Below are 21,725 nucleotides of genomic sequence, written 5' to 3'. Positions count from 1 at the left end.
TAATTTTTTTCTTCATATTTCTCTAATTCAGACATTTAAGAATATAGCATAGAAGAGACTTTTCCAAAATCTCATTAATTACCAAGATATAGCCATTTTAGTGATGCGATATCTTATCTAGTACGGCCATAACAATAAACTTCAAACGCGTTTTTCTCGAAACATGTTTTTTTCAAACTGGCTTACACAATATCTCAAGTACTACTTATCCGATCTATGTTTATATGAATACAATCTAATATGGGTTAATATGTAGTCCATGCATTGTTGCATGTTTGCATGTTGCATGCATGTTTTTCGTGATGTTTCGTTTCTCATGAAAGGTGATTTTCGACATCTGTAGCGAATCTACTAATTCATGTGCATCAAAGATTAATATTTTCTTTTAATTAATCAGCAGTAGCAGCATGAACTTTCCAGACAATTCAAAAGAAGCGTGTTAGAAAAATTACCAGACATCAATGAAAAACATCATCGCTGCAAGAAATAGATCTCCAGAGATACGGCCCGTACACTCATGGAAGAATTTGTTGTTCGTTTCAAATGTTCAGAAATCCTTGAGAATTCTCGAAAAAAAAACCAAACAGTTATGTCATCAAGAGCAAAAGCTGAATTCAACCCGCACTTAAGTCGTGATTTTTAACACTACGAAAAATCCAACATTCTGACGGATTCAATGGCCCTCTAGTACCGATTGGAATAAATTGATGGATCCTAGTTCATTTGCGTTACCTTCAGAATATACAATTCAGGAAAGACGTTCAGTCATATGAAAAAATATGGATGTTTGACCGAGCAGCACTCTCAGGCAGTTCAGTTTTTTTATTGATGAATATCGAGTACTCAGGGCGGGCGTGAAGTTCAAAAAATCGTGTGAATACAAAACAGATCTCATTCAAATTTGACTTGAATGTTTTACTTTAGAAAATACTTAACGTGTCCACGTGGACATTATCAAAACCCCCTCCCCCCTCACCGTGGACAAGCGTAGTCATTTTCGTAACCCCTACCCCCATCTCCCCCCCCCCTAAAGTTGTCCACGTGGTATGTGGACAGCCCCTCACATGCATTTTTCGTTGACGGAATATGTGTTCCAGAACACGGACGCAAAATAAAGGCGCCTCGGTTCTATTCAGGAACACCAACAAGGTCAAAAGAGTTGAATTTCATGTGTATCCCTGTATAAATAATTCCATATTTACACCCATCCACTCAAACACTAACAAGAAAAATCTTCAGCGTTCTTTCAAAATATCCGTTCATTCATTCATTCATTCATTGAGAATTAATAGAATTAAAAACAAGAACAGAACAGTATTAATAATTGATTCAGATGCAACTTCAAACAATTGGTCGTCGTCGTTAGTTCTACGTTCATCTTGCGGTTATATTACAGATATAACCCGCTTCTGTTTTTGCATTAAAGAACACGTTTATTCGCATAATAAAATTGATTAATACATTGTTCAAAGTATTGGTCATCGCTAGCCACTCCTTTTTCCTCATCTTTCTGACAATTTACTGATTCCGTCGCGAAAGAAGCGTGCATTTCTAAGCTAAGAATGCATCCAGCCAATGTTTGATATCCCGTTATGAAGTGAACCGCATTCCATTCAAAGCGTTCTTCGTCGATCGAAACAAATTGAAGTCGGGTGGGACAAGGTGTGGACTATTTGACCATAGTTTCCCATCTGATATTTTCCAAATATTCAACTCGAACAGCAACATTTGATCCCACCAAATACAGAGCATTTCTTCGCCATCATGGATATACGATAGTACATGAAAAAAAGTTTTTCGGACAACAACTTTTTTCATGTTTTTTTGTTTTTTTTTTTTTTTGAAAAAAAAGCCTTATATTCCAGAAACTATAAAAGATAAGTTTAAAAAATAAAACTAAGTTTTATTGCGTTAGGAGCGATGCTCCTTGTTTATTGAGGACTAAAAAGGGACTGATTTTATATTTTAGCTTTCTGCGCTATTTATGTTCATGCTAGAATCATACAAAGTTTACCTGGCTCCAGCATTATCTTATTCTGTATTTTTCTTATCCGTTCATGATGTTTATACCTGTTTATGATTTTATGGCGGGGAAATTCTGCTTATGGGTTTTATGGCAGGGAAATTCTAGGGTCCGGCTTTTATGAAGATTAGTCTTTTCGGGTGTTCGTAGTTGGTGGAATGGGACAGTACCGATTGCTGAAATGTGTATTAACTGATAGAACGTTGTCGTCTTCGACGAAAGTTCATATTTTAATAAGATCTAAAACTTTGTCGAATACACTATATCGCTATCTTGACTTTTAACAAAATTAGGATTAGTTGTATTTTTTTCAAAAAAAAAAACGGGAAAAAGTTGTTGTTAGAAAACTTTTTTCTTTGTAAAAGTGACCATCTTCCGATGTAGGAATGACTTGTTGGTGATTGTATGAGCTATTTACATTTTTTTTTAAATTAAAAAAAAAATAATTAAAAAAAAATTAGCGTAAATAAAAAAAACTTTAAATATTATTTAATGAAAATTCCTGCATTTCTTTCTCTGACTAAAATTTTGTATGTCTTATAGTTTTTGAGATATAAATTTATGAAATAAATTTTTTTGGATCTTTTCAAAAATTAGCCTAATTGTTTTCGGAATATTTCAAGTATGCAAAGTTGCTTAAAAGACCCATGTGTTTACACCCACAACATTTCACTGGTGTATCATATTCGACTTATTGTATCAGGTGAAAGCGTAGATCGAAACTTATTGAGCACCCTTTCGTAGAATATCCCAGCCCTCCGTAATTGTCATAATAGCAATCGGGTATCGAGCTCTTTATTTGTTTATTTATTTATCCAATTATTATCAACAGGCTCAAATACAAATATCCCAGCGATAAACCACGTCTGCCATTAACTGGTTACACTTAGTAATAGATTGTAATTGATTGAACTGATTTAACTTAACCACACGAGACTGACAGAACAGATCTCGTTGCAACTCAAGTGCAAAAAATGCATTCTCAAGCGAGGCACGGTATCTATCTACTAATACACCTGTCGGCCAATCAGAAACGTAATTTAACCCCCGTATACAACTTGATCAGCTGTTTGACAGGTTTAATTCAACATCACTATTTCAGCCTCCTTGAGGCAAGTGCAAGAAAATGGTTTCGTTTAAGGTGATGTACAAACAAAAAATGCACCGGTAAAAAAAGATTTGCTGATTCGTTGAAGGGGTAGGGCTACTAAGACTAGTTGGCATTAAATTCGTCATTTATTACTTTTAAGTTTTTGTATTCAATCTTGATTTGATTCTCCTTACTCTTTTACGTACTCACAGCATTATCTCAGATTTTTATCATCCTTGTCATTTGTCGCGTATGTCGCGTAAAACTCTACATTCATATCTGTAGTGTTTTTAATTTATGTTTCTCCTTTTTGAACATATCATCCTTTTTTTATTCTGTGTTTCGTTATAGAATTCCATCATGTCTTATTCACTTTATTATTCATTATAACGCAATGATTTCCCATGTATTTCATTTTAAGTTCTTTCATTTGTTAAATTCACTAGTATAACATGACTTCAAGACTGTTCCTTGGATAAGTTTCTATTGAAAATTAGAAGGATAAATGTCTGTTAGTCTGGTTGTTCATGTGCATTCCTTATAGGTCAGTTATTAGAAATGGCTCCACTATCCTATTCTCTAGAATTACCTCAATGTTGTGAAACACATTCAATCAATGTATCGTTATTGTTCATTTGCTATAATTGTTTCATTATTACTTGTTATTTATGCATTAACCATTCAATATTCTAACCATAAAACTGCTTAGAATCTGTACATCGCTCTTCTCCAATCCTGACAAGACTTCCTTGTCCTACGGAGTTTTCCTTAAGGCAGTATTCTAGTCTAAAAAAATTGAAAAAATAATTTTTTTACCTTCATATTTTTGTAGTTTAGGTATTCAAGAATATACCCTAGAGAGGTCTTATCGAAAAACCTATTATTACCGAGTTAGAGCCATTTTAGTGATGCGGTATCTAATCTGTTATGGCCATTACAATGAACTTCAAATGCGTTTTACTCGAAACTAGTTTTTTTTTTCAATCTGGCGTACACGATATCTCAAGTTCTATTGAACCGATTCATGTCGAATTTATATGGATACAATCTGCAGGCATCTATCTACCGCATGAACCTCTGAAAAATTAAAAAAAATTGGGAAGCGTTAGAAAAAACGTTTTAAACCGATTTTTATTTTTCAAACGGTCGCCATTTTGTCGAAAAAGATGTTTTTGATTTTTCCGAGATTCATGCGATTGCGACATCTTTACTGATTCAGAATCTGTTCGATTTTTATGTTACAGATAACCAGAAGGGCTGGAATCGTGTATGCCATGGCACAACTTTTTCTTAACCCTCTAACTTCAACCGCTCTTAACTATTCTAGTTTTGAATATTTTTTCTCTGTTAAATTTTTCTTTGATTGTTAAAAGATAGAGAGAAATAAATAATGATATAATGGATAGCAAAAATATTATTTGTTATATGTTTACGGAACTGGAAAAAACGTCTGAAATGCGTGCCTCTACACTAGAATACCCCCTTAATCGTTTTTACACGCTGTACTGTCTTTTGTATTCCGAAACTAGCTTCAGTGACACATTGAAAATGGATACCCCATCTAGTTGAAGAGATTTACCGGTAAACTCCAAAAGTTTTATGTAAGCAGGCTTGGATCTAATTGCTTCCAAAATATCAGATAGTGTTCATTTTCTTACGTGTTCGTCTTTACAGTCGTGTTGTTCATTGCAATATTTACAGTTGTGACAAACTCTACGCCAAAAATGCATATCCAGTACAGGACACTCGCTTCTGCAGGCGATACCACGATTATCATTGCCATTTTCATTACCCAGTTTGCCTCTTATATGTTACTGTCACCATTTCAACCTCCAATATTAAGCAGCTGCTGTTTCAATACTTGAATCAGCCATAGTATTCTTTCAATCTGCAGATCAATGTAAAATCGTGAACATTGCACAATGCTAGAAATTCTAAAATATCCAATATAATATATCTATTCTAGATTTTTCGTTTTTTTTTTTTGACGACTACAAGAAAAAATTCGAGGGGTTTTATCCGAGACACGATCACTTCGGACGTAGGACTACGTAATCTTCTTTTTTTTAAATTTGTGGGTTCATCATGTTGTATATTATTTGCGAATACATCGTAATTTCATAAATAACTCTTTAGTAAAAAGTTCCGAGGATCCTGAAATCCCGCCTATGCGAACGAGCAGAACAAGCGACCTTTGTTGTTTCGGGCACAGAAAGATTCTGAGAATTTTCCTCAGACGAGATGCAGTGCTTATACGCTAGCGACAGCTTACTATGCAAGGGTGGAGTTTACTTCGCAAATATTCTCTTTTCGCTATCCCCCTTCGTTGTTTCTGTTCTAGCGGCTGCATAAGTTGCCCATTTTGACAGCTCTGTTCGGGAAAGCACACAGATGGACAGAACAAAAGTATGGGGAAATGGGAATGCTTCCAATTTTCATCAATTGAAACCATATACAGACTATGAAATTGAAATGTATAGCATATAAAACATATCTTAGAATATTTGCGATTCGATTGGTATGCAAATCGTTAAAATCCGTTGACAGCAAAAATAGTTATTAACGTTAACTTTATTTCATAAAAACGTGACCTGTTTTCTGATTTATCACCCTTAATGTAAGACTAAGTTCTACGTCAAAAAAAAAATTACTGAACAATTTGATAGTTTTGGTTTTCATTTGTCTCCTATGATTATGATTAAAGACTAATTTATATAAATCAACCCTCTTCTGACACTAAATTTGTGGGCCTTCGGAGGATATAATGATGCACTCGTTAGCAATGGCATCCATTACTAGCGCAACCCTTGTTTAGAATTCTCATTACTTATTCGAGTTGCCTTCCTATTCTTATCCTAGTTTGTTGACTTAAGCCGAGCTGATCATAAAACACATGTCGTCGTATTTTCGGATTTGCCACATCCAATCTGAATCCTTAATAAACAATGACGAGAAGATAAAGATCATCTATACCTCATCATAATTACAAAAGTCTATACTCAGAATGAGTTATTTTTCATTTCCTAAAACATGGAACCAGAGGTAACAATTCGTAAATGGAAAATCAGAACTGCAAAACATTTCAATCATTTTCTTTCGCAGTCGTCAGAAGTCTAATAAATTTGTTGGTTTCTAATTCACGGAATCAAACCTCCGATAGTGAACAGCCGATGTTATTGTTTAGAATGGAGTACTGAAAACCATCATTGTTGGGAGTAACAAGAATTGATGCCCACGTTCGGAAAGGTTGCGCGAGGCGGAGAAAAAAAACAATTTTAGGTTTAAATTAACCGTTCAATTAGTCTAGGTATCCCGAGAAAGTAATCAGCAGCAACAGATACTTTTCACACAATTCATTCAACAAAGGAGCAACATATAAAAAATTACTACTGACGAATTTCATGCCAACTCGTCTTAGGAGTTGGCAGCACCATCTCAGATAGCAGTGAAACGTTGATGGTGTAGAGACATGGGTCATTTAAACAACTTTGCATACTTGAAATATTCGAAAAAGAACTACTTTTTGGAAAAGGTAAAAATTTTTTCTTAATTTTTTACAAAAATTTATAACTTAAAAACTATGATACCTACAAAATTCTTGTCAGAGGATGAAATGTAGCAAATTGTTTAAATTTTTAAATTTTCGGGAAAAAATTTCGCTGACAAAAAAGTTACATCAAAAATTAAAATTCATTTATCTCAAAAACATATTTTTTTAAAATTCCCAAAAATATATATCTGAATAGCCCTTGAAATTTCCAATAAGTCGTGCATACATCGGAAGATGGGCACTCTTACAGGGAAAAAGTTTTTCGAGCAACAACTTTTTCATAGTTTCTTTGAAAAAAATACAACTTATCCTAATTTTGTTTAAAGTCAAGATAGTGATATAATGTATTCGACGAAGTTTTAGATCTTGTTAAAATATATAGTTTTGTCGAAGACATCAACTTTCTATCTTTTATAGTTTTTGAAATATAAGCCATTTTTGTATGAAGACTACTGAAAAAAATAATGTTTTGCTGGTAACATTTTTGTGTGTAAATTCTCACGTTCGACATGTTCTTGACATGTAGAGAAAATAGAGAAAAGTTAGCAGAGCTTTTAAAATGCGATAATTTATACATAAAAATGTAACGAATTGAACATTAATAGTATTTTTTCAAAGAAAAACATGAAAAAGTTGTTGTTCGAAAAACTTTTTCCATGTAAATGTGCCCATCGTCCGATGTATGGAAAACTTGTTGTAAATTTAAAGGGCTATTTGTATAAATTTTTTTCAGAATTTTAAAAGCATATTTTTTCGAGAAAAATGAATTTTAATTTTCAAATATTTATTTTCAATGTCATTTTTTTTGGCAATTTTTAATGAAAACCAAAATCATTTCCTACATTCCATTCTTTGACTAAAATGTTGTTGGTCTGATAGATTTTTTTGTAGGTTTCTTTTTAAATTTTGAGTTTCAACTTTTTTTTTTCGAAAAATCTTAATTTAAAAACTATAAGACCTACAAAAAGATGGTCAGAGAATGAAATGCAGGAAATTACTTAGGTTTTCATTAGAAATTATCAAAGAATTTTTTGAAAAAAAAATCATTAATAAAAAATAAATTTGAAAATAAGAACTCATTTCTGTGGAATATGCTTTCAAAAATCTAAAAAAATGTAGAAATAAATAGCCCTTACAATTTCCAACGAGTTTTCCATACATCGAACGATGGGCATATTTACATGAAAAAAGTTTTTCGAACAACAACTTTTTCATGTTTTTCTTTGAAAAAATTCTATTAATTTACATTTTTTATGTATAAATCATCGCAATTTGCATGATCCGCTAACTTTTCTCTATTTATAAACATTTCAAGAACATGTCAAACGTGAGAATTTACACACAAAAATGATACGAGCAAAACATTATTTGTTGCAGGAGTCTTCATACAAAAATGATTTATATTCCAAAAACTATAACAGATAGAATATTGAGGTCTTCGACAAAAGTTCATATTTTAATAAGATCTAAAACTTTGTCGAATACACTATATCGCTATCTCGACTTTCAACAAAATTAGGATTAGTTGTATTTTTTGCAAAGAAACTATGAAAAAGTTGTTGCTCGAAAAACTTTTTCCCTGTAAGAGTGCCCATCTTCCGATGTATACACGACTTATTGGAAATTTCAAGGGCTATTCAGATATATATTTTTGGGAATTTTAAAAAAAATATGTTTTTGAGATAAATGAATTTTAATTTTTGATGTAACTTTTTGGTCAGCGAAATTTTTTTCAAAATTTTTTGGTGTTTTTTTGTGAAAATTTAAACAATTTCCTACATTTCATCCTTCGACTAAGAATTTTGTAGGTATCATAGTTTTTAAGTTATAATTTTTTGTAAAAAATGAAGAAAAAAAAATTTGGCTTTTCCCAAAAAGTAGTCTAATTCTTTTTTCGAATATTTAAAGTATGCAAAGTTGCTTCAATGACCCATGTCTTTACACCCACAGCGTTTCACTACTATCTGAGATGGTGCTCCCAATGGACAGTCGAGTTGGCATGAAATTCGTCTACTAATAATTTGAAAACAGAAACAACTTGAATTGAAGAAACGATTTGGGGTATTTAAATTGCATTTTTGGATATTTTCTTCAAAAAATAAATACACAATCATTCTAGGTAAACATGATAGAAAATTGTGTTAGAGAAAGAAGACAAATCTCTTACATATACCACTAGTTCACTTTAATTGACTAATCTAATTGTTATGAAAAAATATTAACGAACATCCAGTAAAATATGAACAATATTTTGAATGGAGGAAATACGCAAATAGAGTTCAAACAAAAAGAATAATGATTAGAATAACCTTGAGTAATTTCAAATGAAATCGACAAATGACAAAACATGAGTATTTTTAATTCGAATGAAAGTGTGTTTTCCGTTTGGGTTGGAGGATATATGAGTTTTCCACAGCAATTGGGAATTTTTTGACTCAAGCGTAACTTTTGAAAAGGGCGTATCGATTTTAGTAAGGGAAATTTTTGATAATTTATATCTCAAAAATTATGAGTCGTACCGAAATAGTGTCTTAGAAAAAATTATAGAGTATTGATCGTTGAATATGAAAAAAATGTACACTGAGGAAAAAAATTAGTACTCTTTTTTTATTTACAAAATAAAAATTCAATTTGCAATATCCAAAATACATATTTTATATATATATTTTTTTAATTTTTTCATACAAGTCATGCAGAAAATTTAAAAAATGTATGAAAATATATGTCTTTACCATAACATCGTTATGGTAAAGACATATGTTTAGGAGTTACGTTACTAAACATTCGAAGACATGTGGGTTAATACAAAACGTAGCGAAACTGAAAAATCTTTTTTATCTTAATACAAACTTCAATCAATAAAAAAAAATAGTTGGGAATTATATGAAAATTCATAAAATTTAATTAACATGACGGTATAACACGACAAACATATTAAAAGCGATTATTTACTATAAAAAAGACAATAAATTTGAAATATTTTTTTAAATATCTCGGGAATGACTACATTTAGAAGGAGATTGATAATAACCTTTTTTGTTTTAAATCACATCAGGATTCATAATTTGTGGCTAAAAATGAGTGTTAATATACAAAAATTCGAAGTTTCGAAAATTTCTAAAAATTTGATGTTCCACAAAGTTCGTCAAAAATAGTTTTTACATCTTGGGCCCATTTTTTAAATTTTCTGCATGACTTCTATTTTGTATGAAAAAATTTAAAAAAAATTATAAAATATGTATTTTGGATATTGCAAATTGAATTTTTATTGTGTAAATAAAAAAAAGAGTACTATTTTTTTTCTCAGTATACATTTTTTCCATATTCAAACATCAATACATCAATACTCATCAATACGCTTTCTAAGACACTATTTCTGCATGACTCAAAGTTTTTGAGATATAAATTATCAAAGATTTCTCTTACTAAAATCGATACGCCCTTTTCAAAAGTTACGCTTGAGTCAAAAAATTCCCACTTGCTGTGAAAAACTCATATTTCCTCCAACCCAAACGGAATACACACTTTCATTGGAATCAAGTTTATACAAGTTTTTAAAATCTGCATTTTTAGGATGATTTCATTTGGAATTGCTGCCTTTCCTACAAAAACTCACGAAACAAAAATAACTGCAACATGAAATTTCTTTACCAATGTTTTGTTTTTTCTTCATTTTTCTATTAAAGGGTCTCGATGGAGCTTGGTTACGACACTACAGCTGGCGCTGTGAACCTGTGGACTTCTCCGACAATCCCCATGCAATGAGGGTAATAATCTCAACATTTACCTTTACTAGACCGAATTGCTCTCATCGAATTTGTATCCTTCCCTACACCTAGGTTGCCCGCGGATGTTACATCTACTTCCTGGCTAAGATTTCCGAATTGTTGGATACTGTATTTTTCACGTTGAGGAAAAAGGACAACCAAATCAGTTTCCTTCATTTGTACCACCACACCGTGATGCCGATGATTTCGTGGGGTGCCACCAAATACTACCCGGGAGGACACGGAACCTTCATCGGTTCGTATCGGAGTGAACGTTCCAGCGGTAATCGTTCTCATTGGTTTTGTTTGCTATTCTTTGTATTTTCGCAGGTGTTATCAACTCATTCGTACACATTGTGATGTACACCTACTACATGATGGCAGCCATGGGCCCACAGTTCCACAAATATCTCTGGTGGAAGAAGTACATCACGGATCTGCAGATGGTAAGGAACCTCCGATGCTGAATCGAGAAATCTCTCTAAATCTCATAACCCATACTCGCAGATCCAATTCGGAATGGCCTTCGTCCATTCGGCCCAGCTGCTGTGGACAGACTGTGGCTATCCCCGCTGGTCGGTCTGCTTCACCCTGCCGAACGCAATCTTCTTCTACCTGCTGTTCAACGATTTCTACAAGAAGGCATACGGCCAAAGACGCGCCGCCCGATTGGCTGCCGCCAGGAACAACGCCGCCGCCCTGAGTCGAGCGTCCACCGCCGAGAAGCCTGCCGAGAAAGTGCTATAATATACAGTGGCTGCCACTTCATTCACCACCGTGTACCGTTCATTGTCCAAAAATATTCCCCTTATCCCTATCCCCGTCTTCCCTGTACCGAAAAACCAACAGAAACACTAACACCTCATTCCATGTTCATAGAACAAGCGAGTATTTGCTCATAACATACAGAAATCTACTCATAAGTTGATGGAGAGTTGCATGAGTGAAACGTTGATTTTTAAGGACTATTTTTTCGCTAGCTGTGTAAGGTAATTTTAACAATTTTAGTAGAATGAGCGTAAGGTAGAGTTTTGTTGTTCAGACGAATAGTGTGAGAATAAAAGCGACACATGTTAAGATGATATTATCCCGTCGGTATTTGTTCATTCTTTACTGTATATTTATTGCACCCAATTGACGTAAGCGTTCGTAAAATTCTTCTGAATTTCCAGCATTCGGAAACCGGCTTTCTGCATAATCATAACCGGCAAACCAGTTACGTAAGCTATTTGCGTTGGAAATTTTACGAACAGGATTCACGCCCGCCAGAAACTGGTTTTCCTTGCTCGTTTCCGAATTATAATTCTGTTTTTGGGAAGAATTGTCTGAGTATGTCAATAAATGCCGCTTTTTTTGGCTTTCAAGTCCGCTTCGAGGGTGTTGTATCCGATGAACTTTGTACCCTACCTAAAAAGAAGAGGAATGGAACATGGTGCTTCAGAAAGGCAGATAGACCAATTAATTTGATGACAAGCCCAAATTGTAGATGAATTTGATGACACATATTTTTGCCCGTATATCTACGATACAGCTGAAGCTGACGGTAGGTGAAAAGTTGTATAACCCAAAAGTGAGTAGTTTTTTTTTATAGATGCGATTTTTTTCCTGACAAACAATCAAGAACAGCAGCACTTTGAAATGAAGTGTTGCGTAACTCCCCAACGAAACATTTTCTAAATTTTCAAAAACGAATCACTTCGAGACGAGTATGTTTTCGAATTCGCATTAGATTATTGATATTGACGTGGGACTACGTCTAACCGGAGTATATGGAGAGGGGCTAAAATGAAAACCTAAACACAGTACATACATGAAAAAATCAAAGATGCCGAATGTTTATAACTCCAACATTCGGAAAGATGTATGCATCAATTGATAGGGAATATTTCTGAGCAATTATCGCGATTAATAAAATGTTATTTTTCGTTAGATAAACAATTGAATAACTGTAATCTTAAGCGTTATCTAAACGCCCTAATTGCCTCGTTTTGATTGGGCCAATTTACGGTTCCCCCAACACAGGCATCAAAGCCAAGCAGCCTTGGGGAAATCGGCATTGCAAATACATGAAACTATTGGGAATTTTGTTTTCATCGAAATGTGTTCCCTGATACAGACTTCAAAACCAAGGCATCTGGGGAAATCGGCTTTGCAAATAAATGCAAACTGCGAGTACTTTTGTACTCGCTTGCCTTTGTGCAGACTAGAATATGTTTCCTTAACACGGTCTTCTAAACTTAGGAACCTGAGAAAATCGTGTAGACACTAGAGGCGAATGAACTTTTAAGTTTATGGCCTCTATAGTAGAAAAAGTAGAAGTTGAAGTTGTTGATTCACGGGGCCGGGGCTATTGCACCCGCATGTTTTTTGACGTAGAACTACGTTTTTCATTAGGGGGGCCGAATCAGAAAACAGGTCACGTTTTTATGAAATAAAGTTAACGTTAATAACTATTTTTGTCGCGAACGGATTTTGGCGATTTACATACTAAACGAATCGGAAATTCCGTAAGATTTGTTTAATATGCTATACATTAGATTCCCCTGGTTTGTAGATGGTTAAAATTCATGCAAACTTTAAGCGTTTCCATTTTCCCATACATTTGTTCTGTACATTTGTGTGCTTTCCCGAACAGAGCTGTCAATAACGAGCAACTTATCGACGACCAACGGAGGGGAAATCGTAGTATTTAAAGTCTCCGTGAACAAAGGAAAAGATAGAAGAATGAAGGGGAATACTTGCCTAGAGTATAAACAGTGGATCTCGCTGAGGCAAACTTTCATTCGGCATCGGACTGTTGAGCAATCCAGTTCACTTTGCTTTCGCTGCGCTTCGATCTTATATTGGACCCCACCAGTGGTAATCCAACTTGGATATCGTCGTTTGGTCTTTCTGTTCGTTTTTCGCGTTATTCGCATCGTGTGTTTTTCTTTCCGCGTCATAAATTGGACGCTTCGCGTAGTGTGTGATGAGCAAGAAGAAGAGAAAGGCAGGTTCGAGCCCTGCAAAATACGAACGCATTGCCAGGGGCAATAAAATTTCGAGGCAAGCGTCATCTAATGATGCACGCGATGTTGGTGCAGTGAAAAGCGCTCGCACTGAACCGAACCTTCGCGAGTGTGACACCGCATCGAACAACAGCGAAGTAGACGATTTCGGCGCGTCGGTCGAAAATGTAAACGCCGTTACCCAGGCAGCAACTAAAATCAAAGCGGTCGCTCTTGATAAACTCATCAGTGAATTCGCATCGATGGGTGTTACAGCAGAGAACAAGCTGTGTGACATAATTCAGTTTTTTTCCAAGCTGGTAACATTGTTTGTTTTCCGTCATCATAAGGGCTTCGTTGGTGCCTTCGAGAGTGCATCAATGCATTAAACTGACGTTATGGCGAAGCAGGCGGCAAGGTTGAGCGCCAAAAAATTCTTTGGGGAATACCAAGCATCTCGAATGTCTTACTGGAATGTTATAAGTTATTTGGGATCGCGTGCCAGTCGCAAAACTGCCTTCAACTAGGATTGCATTTGCGCTAATATTGATCATAATGAAGCATTGCTACTGTTTTCGAGGTTGTTATTAACATAAAAGAGTTTATTTCGCTTGTTTAGTCATCAAGAAAGTAAATGTCGTTCTGGAATTTTGTATGTGATTAGGTTTCGCTTGACAGTAGCAAAACCTCCTGTGCAAGGTCCGGACTATACGGCGGATGCAAAAGAACATCCCATCCGAGCTCCCGGAGCTTCTGGCGCGTCACCAAAGAAGTGTGTGGCCTGGCGTTGTCCTGATTGAAGACAATGCGGCCTCTGTTTATCAAAGATGGCCTCTTCTTCATGAGTGCTACCTTCAAGCGGTCCAGTTGTTGGCAGTACAGGTCCGAATTGAGCGTTTGACCATAGGGAAGCAGCTCATAATAGATTATTCCTTGACAATCCCACCAAACACACAGCAGAACCTTCCTGGCTGTTAATGAGGGCTTGGCCACCGTCTGAGCCGCTTCAGCGGGCTTCGACCTCGACCGTTTGCGCTTCACGTTGTCGTAAGTATATTGATCATAATGAAGCATTGCTACTGTTTTCGAGGTTGTTATTAACATAAAAGAGTTTATTTCGCTTGTTTAGTCATCAAGAAAGTAAATGTCGTTCTGGAATTTTGTATGTGATTAGGTTTCGCTTGACAGTAGCAAAACCTCCTCCACTAAGAGTGACAGCTGCGCTTCCCTCGAGCATGAGAAAGTAATGCAACTTTTTTCGAGGTCAGTAATATAAGCGTTTCTTCTGAGAATAACGCAAAATGATGAGAAGTGTTTATATTCCTAGTAGTTTCAAGCCACCAATGTATGGCGACTTATGTAAAATAACAGTGTAGTTCTACGCCAACAATGCGGTCGTATCTTGGACACAACCTCCTATAATTTTTTTTGCACTCCGAAAACTGTTTTTCTAACACGGATTACAAAACTGGGTGCGCATATAACGCTTTGGCTCGGTTATTCAAGATTGCATTGAAGGATATGCCTTCATATCCTCTGCTCATTGAATTTTTACCCACACCATTTGATGATTTGCGACAATTTCTAGTCTGCCGATCCTAGGTAGTGCGGACTGAATCAAAACGGCTGTCAAAAAAGATCCAATTGAAATGTCAAAAGAGATCCAACGATCAGGAGTGTTATTTTTCTTATGATAATCAACACTATAAAAGAGGTATTGTTGTCAAGGGCAAAAATAAGTAAAATTATAAAATGAACGAACTACATTTTTCCGTCAATTGTTTAATTAACCATTGCATCTCTAAAAGACCATCTCAGCCTTTCACTGAGCAACGCATTTTTAATGTCCCCTCTCTTTGTCATAACGTTTTTCCGAACGTAATAAAAACAAACAAAGTCAGAGTCACGTAAATGTTTACTCCTGCGATTTGGAAATATTCGATAAAAAGTGGAAGGAAGAGCTGCCAGATGATTTTTAAAAAAAGTCTGTAAAAACATGTGAATGTCTGTTAAAAATGTGGAAAAGTCTGTAAAAGTGTGCAGATCTATAGAAATGTCTTTTAACGTTAATTTTCACTTATTCATTAATACTTTGTACATCACGATGCACGTAAGATTGTATTCTGTATATATATATATATACAGCCATTCCATGCCAAACTAATATAGTGGTTCTCAGCTCTTCGTCAAAAGTGGTAATTTTGTTCTTTATCGCAAAACATTAAACTCGTATTTTTTTAATTTGTCATTAGGGTGCCCATTTCCATTTTAGGGTGATCCCAAAAATCATTTTTTCCACTTTTTCCCAAAATGACTTTTTTCAAAAATTTATAACTTTCGAACCACTCAACCGATTTAGATGATCGACATATCAAATTTAAGCCAATGAGCTTTAATTGAGAAATATTTAACTTGCATATAATATGGATCCTATTTTTAATATGGATTGAAAGCTGAGAACTTTTGCATAAAATATCTCGATATCAGAGATGCTATTTTTTTCGTTTTTGAAATATGATTTTGCAAAACTAATCGATGGTTCGAAAAACAATTTTTCCCCATTTTTCCCACTACAAAAAGTCATAACTTTCGAACTATTGGACCGATTCATATCATCGACATATCAAATTGAAGCTTACGAGATATATTTTTTTAAAAAATATTACTTTTGCGAAAAAATTGAATTTTGTTTTTGTAATTATGGATTGAGTTAGTTTTTCATAGTTTTCTCGGTTAAAGATAGGAGCGCTATATTTTTTTATATTTTTTATGGAAAGCTGAGGAGTATTTACTTAACATATCTCGATATCAGAGATGCTATAATTATTGTTTTTAAGTTAGAATTTTGTAAATTTAACATGTTTTAAGTCTTCGATCAATATTCATATGTGACTAAACTAGACCTATGCTACTAGAATCCAATCTTCCCGCAAGTGTGAGTTTTGCTTATTGGCTTCAATTTAATATATCGATCATCTAAATCGGTTCAGTAGTTCAAATGTTATGATTTTTTGCAGAAAGTTATTTTTGGACAAATGGGGAAAAATGATTTTTTTTTAAAATCATATCTAAAAAACGAAAAAATAGCAACCCTGATATCGAGATATGTTGTGTAAAAAATCCTCAGCTTTCAAGAAAAAATATAAAAATATATAGCGCCCTCTAGTCCAAAGTCATAAAAAAAAATAAAAAACGACTACAATCAATAATTACTAAAATATAATTATGTTTTTCGCAAGTTAAATATTTTTGTATAAAAGGCTAGGTCAATTTTATATGTCGATCATCTAAATCGATTCAGTGATTCAAATGTTATTAATTTTCATTTGTCATTTTTGGGAAAAAGTGGAAAAAAATTATTTTTCGGACCACTTAATAACTTATGTGCTGTAAGTGTGTTTAAATGTTTCAACGATCTACACATACATACATACACATACATACACAAACATACGCGTTGTTAATTTTTATAAAACACAGTATTTCTCCGTTGATATATTGGACATCCACCAAGGCTTGCGGTCTTGTCGTTTTTATTTTAAAAAAAATGCAGTGTATATTTTCCATCCGCCATGCAAGGCTATACAAGTTTTAGACCACCACACGGCCATGAACCATGTCTGTCGTAACAATATCGAACAGTAACCCATATTTCGTCATAAGCAGACACGAAAGCAAATGTAAGTTGTTGAAAATAGAATGAAAATTTTTATTCGATGTTGTTTAAATACATAGGTTGCATAGTCCTGACCCTAACTTCACTATTTTTCAATAAATCTCCTTGCATTTCAGCAAAACAATCTTGTCTAGAACAGAAAATAATTATCAGAGACAATTTTCGTTCAAGATTCCTTACCTGCAGAGAATGCAACTGTTCATTAATTGTGAATAACCGTATCCTCTTTTTCGTCTGCAATGATGTCAAGGCAAAAGTACTTATGTGTATGAGTTCCAAACATCATACACACCAGATGGGCCAACAAGAAGGACTGCCGGGCCGCAGGTTGAGTATCGCTGGTCTAACGTCATGTGTATTGATATATACTAAATATAATAACTTTTCTGTATTAAAACTATGGAAAAATGTCATATGGTGAGTCAAATATTTTTGATGTGATGAATAGATGTGATGAATGTTTTACAGATATGTCTGTAAATTTACAAACATATTTGTAAATCTGGCATCTCTGGTGGTCTGAGAATTTATTGCAAGAAATCGCTTGAAAACATGCAAGAATTTGCTTGAGAATGAAGTGGATTGAGTCCGCACCACTTAGTGCCGATCTAGTTCAAGATACAGGGTTGCAAGTTCTTGCATACTGTAAAGATCCTCAGTAGAAGAAGAATGAGGTGAAGGTGTTGACGTAGGTCGTAAGCCAATGGCTGCAACCTTACTATAGCTCGGTTGCTCCTTTTTTGGCTTGTCGCTAGAAGAGGCCGTTTGGGTGCGACCTGTGAGGAGTGGAATAAAGGGTGTGTCACATCAAATTGCATCACGGGAAAAACGCTGTAGAAATTTAATTTTTAGGAATTATATCTTCAGCTTTCGCTTATAATCAGGTAAGAGTGTATAGATCACGTTGGCCATGCTTCACTGTCAATTTTTCGTAAATTTGGAAAAATGTCGGCGAACGAAAAAGAGCGTCGTGAATTAATCCTGTGCACTCATTTCGAGAATCCGGAGTTGTCACATCGGGACATCGGTAAGATGCTGGGAATCGTCCAATCCACGGTCAGCAGAGTACTAAAACGATACTTCGAGAACCTAACCATCCAACCTGTCGTCGAAAATTGCGACAAAATCGCTGAATTAGCCGAGAAAGACCGGCATAGTAGCAGCCGTAGCATCGGCCAAGAGCTGGGGATAAGTCATCAAACCGTTATGAACAATTTGAAGAAGCTTGGATTCACAAAGAAGCTCGATGTATGGGTGCCACACACGTTGACGCAAAAAAAAACATCTTTGACCCTATCGACGCATGTGAATCGCTGCTGAATCGCAACAAAATCGACCCGTTTCTGAAGCGGATGGTGACTGGCGATGAAAAGTGGGTTACTTACGACAACGTGAAGCGCAAACGGTCGAGGTCGAAGCCCGCTGAAGCGGCTCAGACGGTGGCCAAGCCCTCATTAACAGCCAGGAAGGTTCTGCTGTGTGTTTGGTGGGATTGTCAAGGAATAATCTATTATGAGCTGCTTCCCTATGGTCAAACGCTCAATTCGGACCTGTACTGCCAACAACTGGACCGCTTGAAGGTAGCACTCATGAAGAAGAGGCCATCTTTGATAAACAGAGGCCGCATTGTCTTCAATCAGGACAACGCCAGGCCACACACTTCTTTGGTGACGCGCCAGAAGCTCCGGGAGCTCGGATGGGATGTTCTTTTGCATCCGCCGTATAGTCCGGACCTTGCACCAATTGACTACCACCTGTTTTTGTCCATGGCGAACGAGCTAGGTAGTCAGAAGTTAGCCACAAAAGAGGCTTGTGAAAATTGACTATCCGAGTTTTTTGCCAATAAGGAAGCGAGCTTCTATAACTGGGGTATTATGAAGTTGGCATCTCGTTGGGAACAAGTCATCGAACAAAACGGCGCATATTTGACTTAAAACAGATGATTGTAACTAATTTTATGAACAAATGAAAATTTAAAAAAAAAATACCGCAGGACTTTTTTGACAGCCTAATATAAGTAGGACTGTAGTCTCTGAATACAGTTACATTCTAATGTGTCATTTGTACAAGGCGTATTATTTGATTATGAGGGCTTAACCAAACATTCATAAAAATTATGCCATTTAACACTACGTTGAGACGGCTAAAGTTCCTGTTGGAACGTAATTGCCATTCAAAAAGAAGGTATGAGCAAGATTGAAATTAAAGGGTGTGTCACATCAAATTGCATCACGGAAAAAACGCTGTAGAAATTTAATTTTTAGGAATTATATCTTCATCTTTCGCTTATAATCAGATAAGAGTGTATAGATCACGTTGGCCATGCTTCACTGTCAATTTTTCGTAAATTTGGAAAAATATCGTCGAACAGTTTAGACGTGATCCGAGAAGTTCGGTCCGGGATGTCACCAATAAGCTGAATTTGTCAAGTTCATTCGTCCAGCGGACCAAGCAGCGGGAGGGCCTGCGTACATACAAGGTTCAGAAGGCTCCTAACCGCGACGAAAGGCAAAACATGGTGGGGAAGACGCGAGCTCGGAAGCTGTAAACCGAAATGCTGACGAAGTGGACGACGAAACCTACGTCAAAGCGGACTTTCGTCAGCTGCCGGGCCTGTTGTTCTTCTCCGCAGAGGACAAATTCAGCGTTCCGGAGGAGATTCGCAAGCAGAAACTATTCAAGTTTGCCAAAAAGTACATAGTGTGGCAAGCGATCTGCTCTTGCGGAAAGCGGAGCGCCCCCTTCGTGATGACCGGCACGGTAAACGGGCAGGTTTACCTTAAGGAGTGCCTACAGAAGCGCTTACTACCACTATTGAAGCAGCACGAGGGCCCGACCATCTTCTGGCCGGATCTCGCTTCGTGCCACTATTCAAAGGACGTGTTGGAGTGGTACGAAGCCAACAGGGTCACCTTCGTGCCAAAGGAAATGAACCCGCCCAACGCGCCGGAGCTTCGCCCAATAGAGAAATATTGGGCGATTATGAAGCAGGCCCTCCGGAAGAACCCAAAGAATATGGATTTCTGTTCAAAAAAAACTACAACCTGACGTTGTACAGAACCTTATGGACGGGGTAAAGAGGAAGGTGCGAGCATACGGGCTTGGGCTCGAAGTATGAATAAAAAGAAAATGCCAAAAGTTGTTTAATAGTTTTTATTTTACTGTCTAAAATTTTCAAAAGGATCGGTCTACTGGGCGAATTTCTACAGCGTTTTTTCCGTGATGCAATTTGATGTGACACACCCTTTAGTGCTGGAGTGCAGGTTACCCCAAATTCAAGCCAAATCCATGCATAATAAAATGTGTGCGAATAGTGAAATGTGGTTGTTGAATAGAAACTAGATAAACTAGATATGATCTTTATGAAAAAGTTATCATGCGATATCAAAGTTATCATGCGATATCTTATCAACGGTTGATTTGCACACATGATAGAGGAACCACAATGAGTGCTGGTTACGCATGTTACTTCAATGTAAATTAATTATAGCTTTCATAAAACATTTTATTAAGTTAAATTTTTCAGTTCAACGTAGTAGAGTGGCTTTGAATACCATTTTTTTACTTCTATTATGATTCCTTGGTAAGGAACGATAATTCGCATTTAAGATTTCGATCGTACTTTTTGATTTTTTGATTATATTCAATTGGGCTTTAAAAATGTATATCAATTGCCTAATAAAATATATTATAATAATGGTCGTATAATATCCAAAGTTTTTATTTTGTGTATCCAGGTCGGACTCGATTATATACATTTTCGATTATATGTGATTCATTTATATACAATTTGAGTTTCGATTAGACTCAAGAGATTTTAATTTTTTTTTAATTTCAAGAAAAAAAACGTTATATTTCCTCGTTAAGGTGAAAGTTAATTGGTCCGAAGTACAGTGGAGTAAGTGTGGATTTTTGTGGAATGTTCAAAACTAAATGAAGCCTCACCACTAATTATTTAACATTTTATTGCAGCGGGATTAAAATAGATAAGAGTTGGATGTCAAATTACTAATTGTAGAGTAGCCAGAGAACTTGTTTTAGAAACCATAATGTACGAGGTATGGTTATTAAATAACGAGAATGCGCGCCTGGATGGGTGCCCTAGAGGGGTGGGGGGGAAAACGAATAGTGCGTTCGATAGCTTGAAGTGTCTGCTGTAAACGTACGAAAACACGTTTATGTCACTATAGTAGTTTGCGAGCAGCAGTGGTTTTAATGGAAGTTAAGCAATTTTTAGCCGATAAGTGCATTCCAGTGCTTGAACATGCCCCGTACTCGCCAGATCTAGCCCCATGTGACTTTTTTATATTCCTCAAGATCAAATCCGTGTTGAAAGGTACCCGATTTCAGTCCGTAGAAGAGGCGAAGGAAAAAGCGACGCGGCTTTTGAACGCCATCACAAAAGAAGAGTTTCAGCACTGCTTCAAACAATGGAAAAAACGTACGGAAAGGTTTGTGAAGAGCCAAGGGGAGTATAATCAAGGGGAGCATATCGTTGTACCCTAATTTTTAAAATATAACCCTTTTTCGTAACCAGTCTCGTTATTTAATAGCCATACCGTTATTTAATAGCCATATAATAACACCTTGAGAAAAGAGCACTAAGGTTTTTTTTACTTAACTTAAATTCCT

General features: G+C 35.7%; 1 protein-coding gene across 1 annotated transcript in view; it reads left to right on the top strand.

Moving 5' to 3' along the window:
• LOC129776219 (elongation of very long chain fatty acids protein AAEL008004) overlaps positions 1-11,505 on the top strand; it is an 85,837-nt gene extending 74,332 nt beyond the window's left edge. The window contains exons 3-6 of the mRNA XM_055781732.1: positions 10,350-10,430; positions 10,503-10,686; positions 10,761-10,876; positions 10,938-11,505. Coding sequence (XP_055637707.1) covers positions 10,350-10,430; positions 10,503-10,686; positions 10,761-10,876; positions 10,938-11,177 — 621 coding nt within the window. The 3' untranslated portion in view covers positions 11,178-11,505. The remainder of the gene's footprint in view (positions 1-10,349; positions 10,431-10,502; positions 10,687-10,760; positions 10,877-10,937) is intronic.
• Positions 11,506-21,725: the final 10,220 nt, after the last annotated feature.

This window comes from Toxorhynchites rutilus, chromosome 3 (genome assembly GCF_029784135.1).
Source record: "Toxorhynchites rutilus septentrionalis strain SRP chromosome 3, ASM2978413v1, whole genome shotgun sequence".
NCBI classification, from domain to species: domain Eukaryota; kingdom Metazoa; phylum Arthropoda; class Insecta; order Diptera; family Culicidae; genus Toxorhynchites; species Toxorhynchites rutilus.
This window is presented reverse-complemented; position numbering and strand designations above follow the sequence as displayed.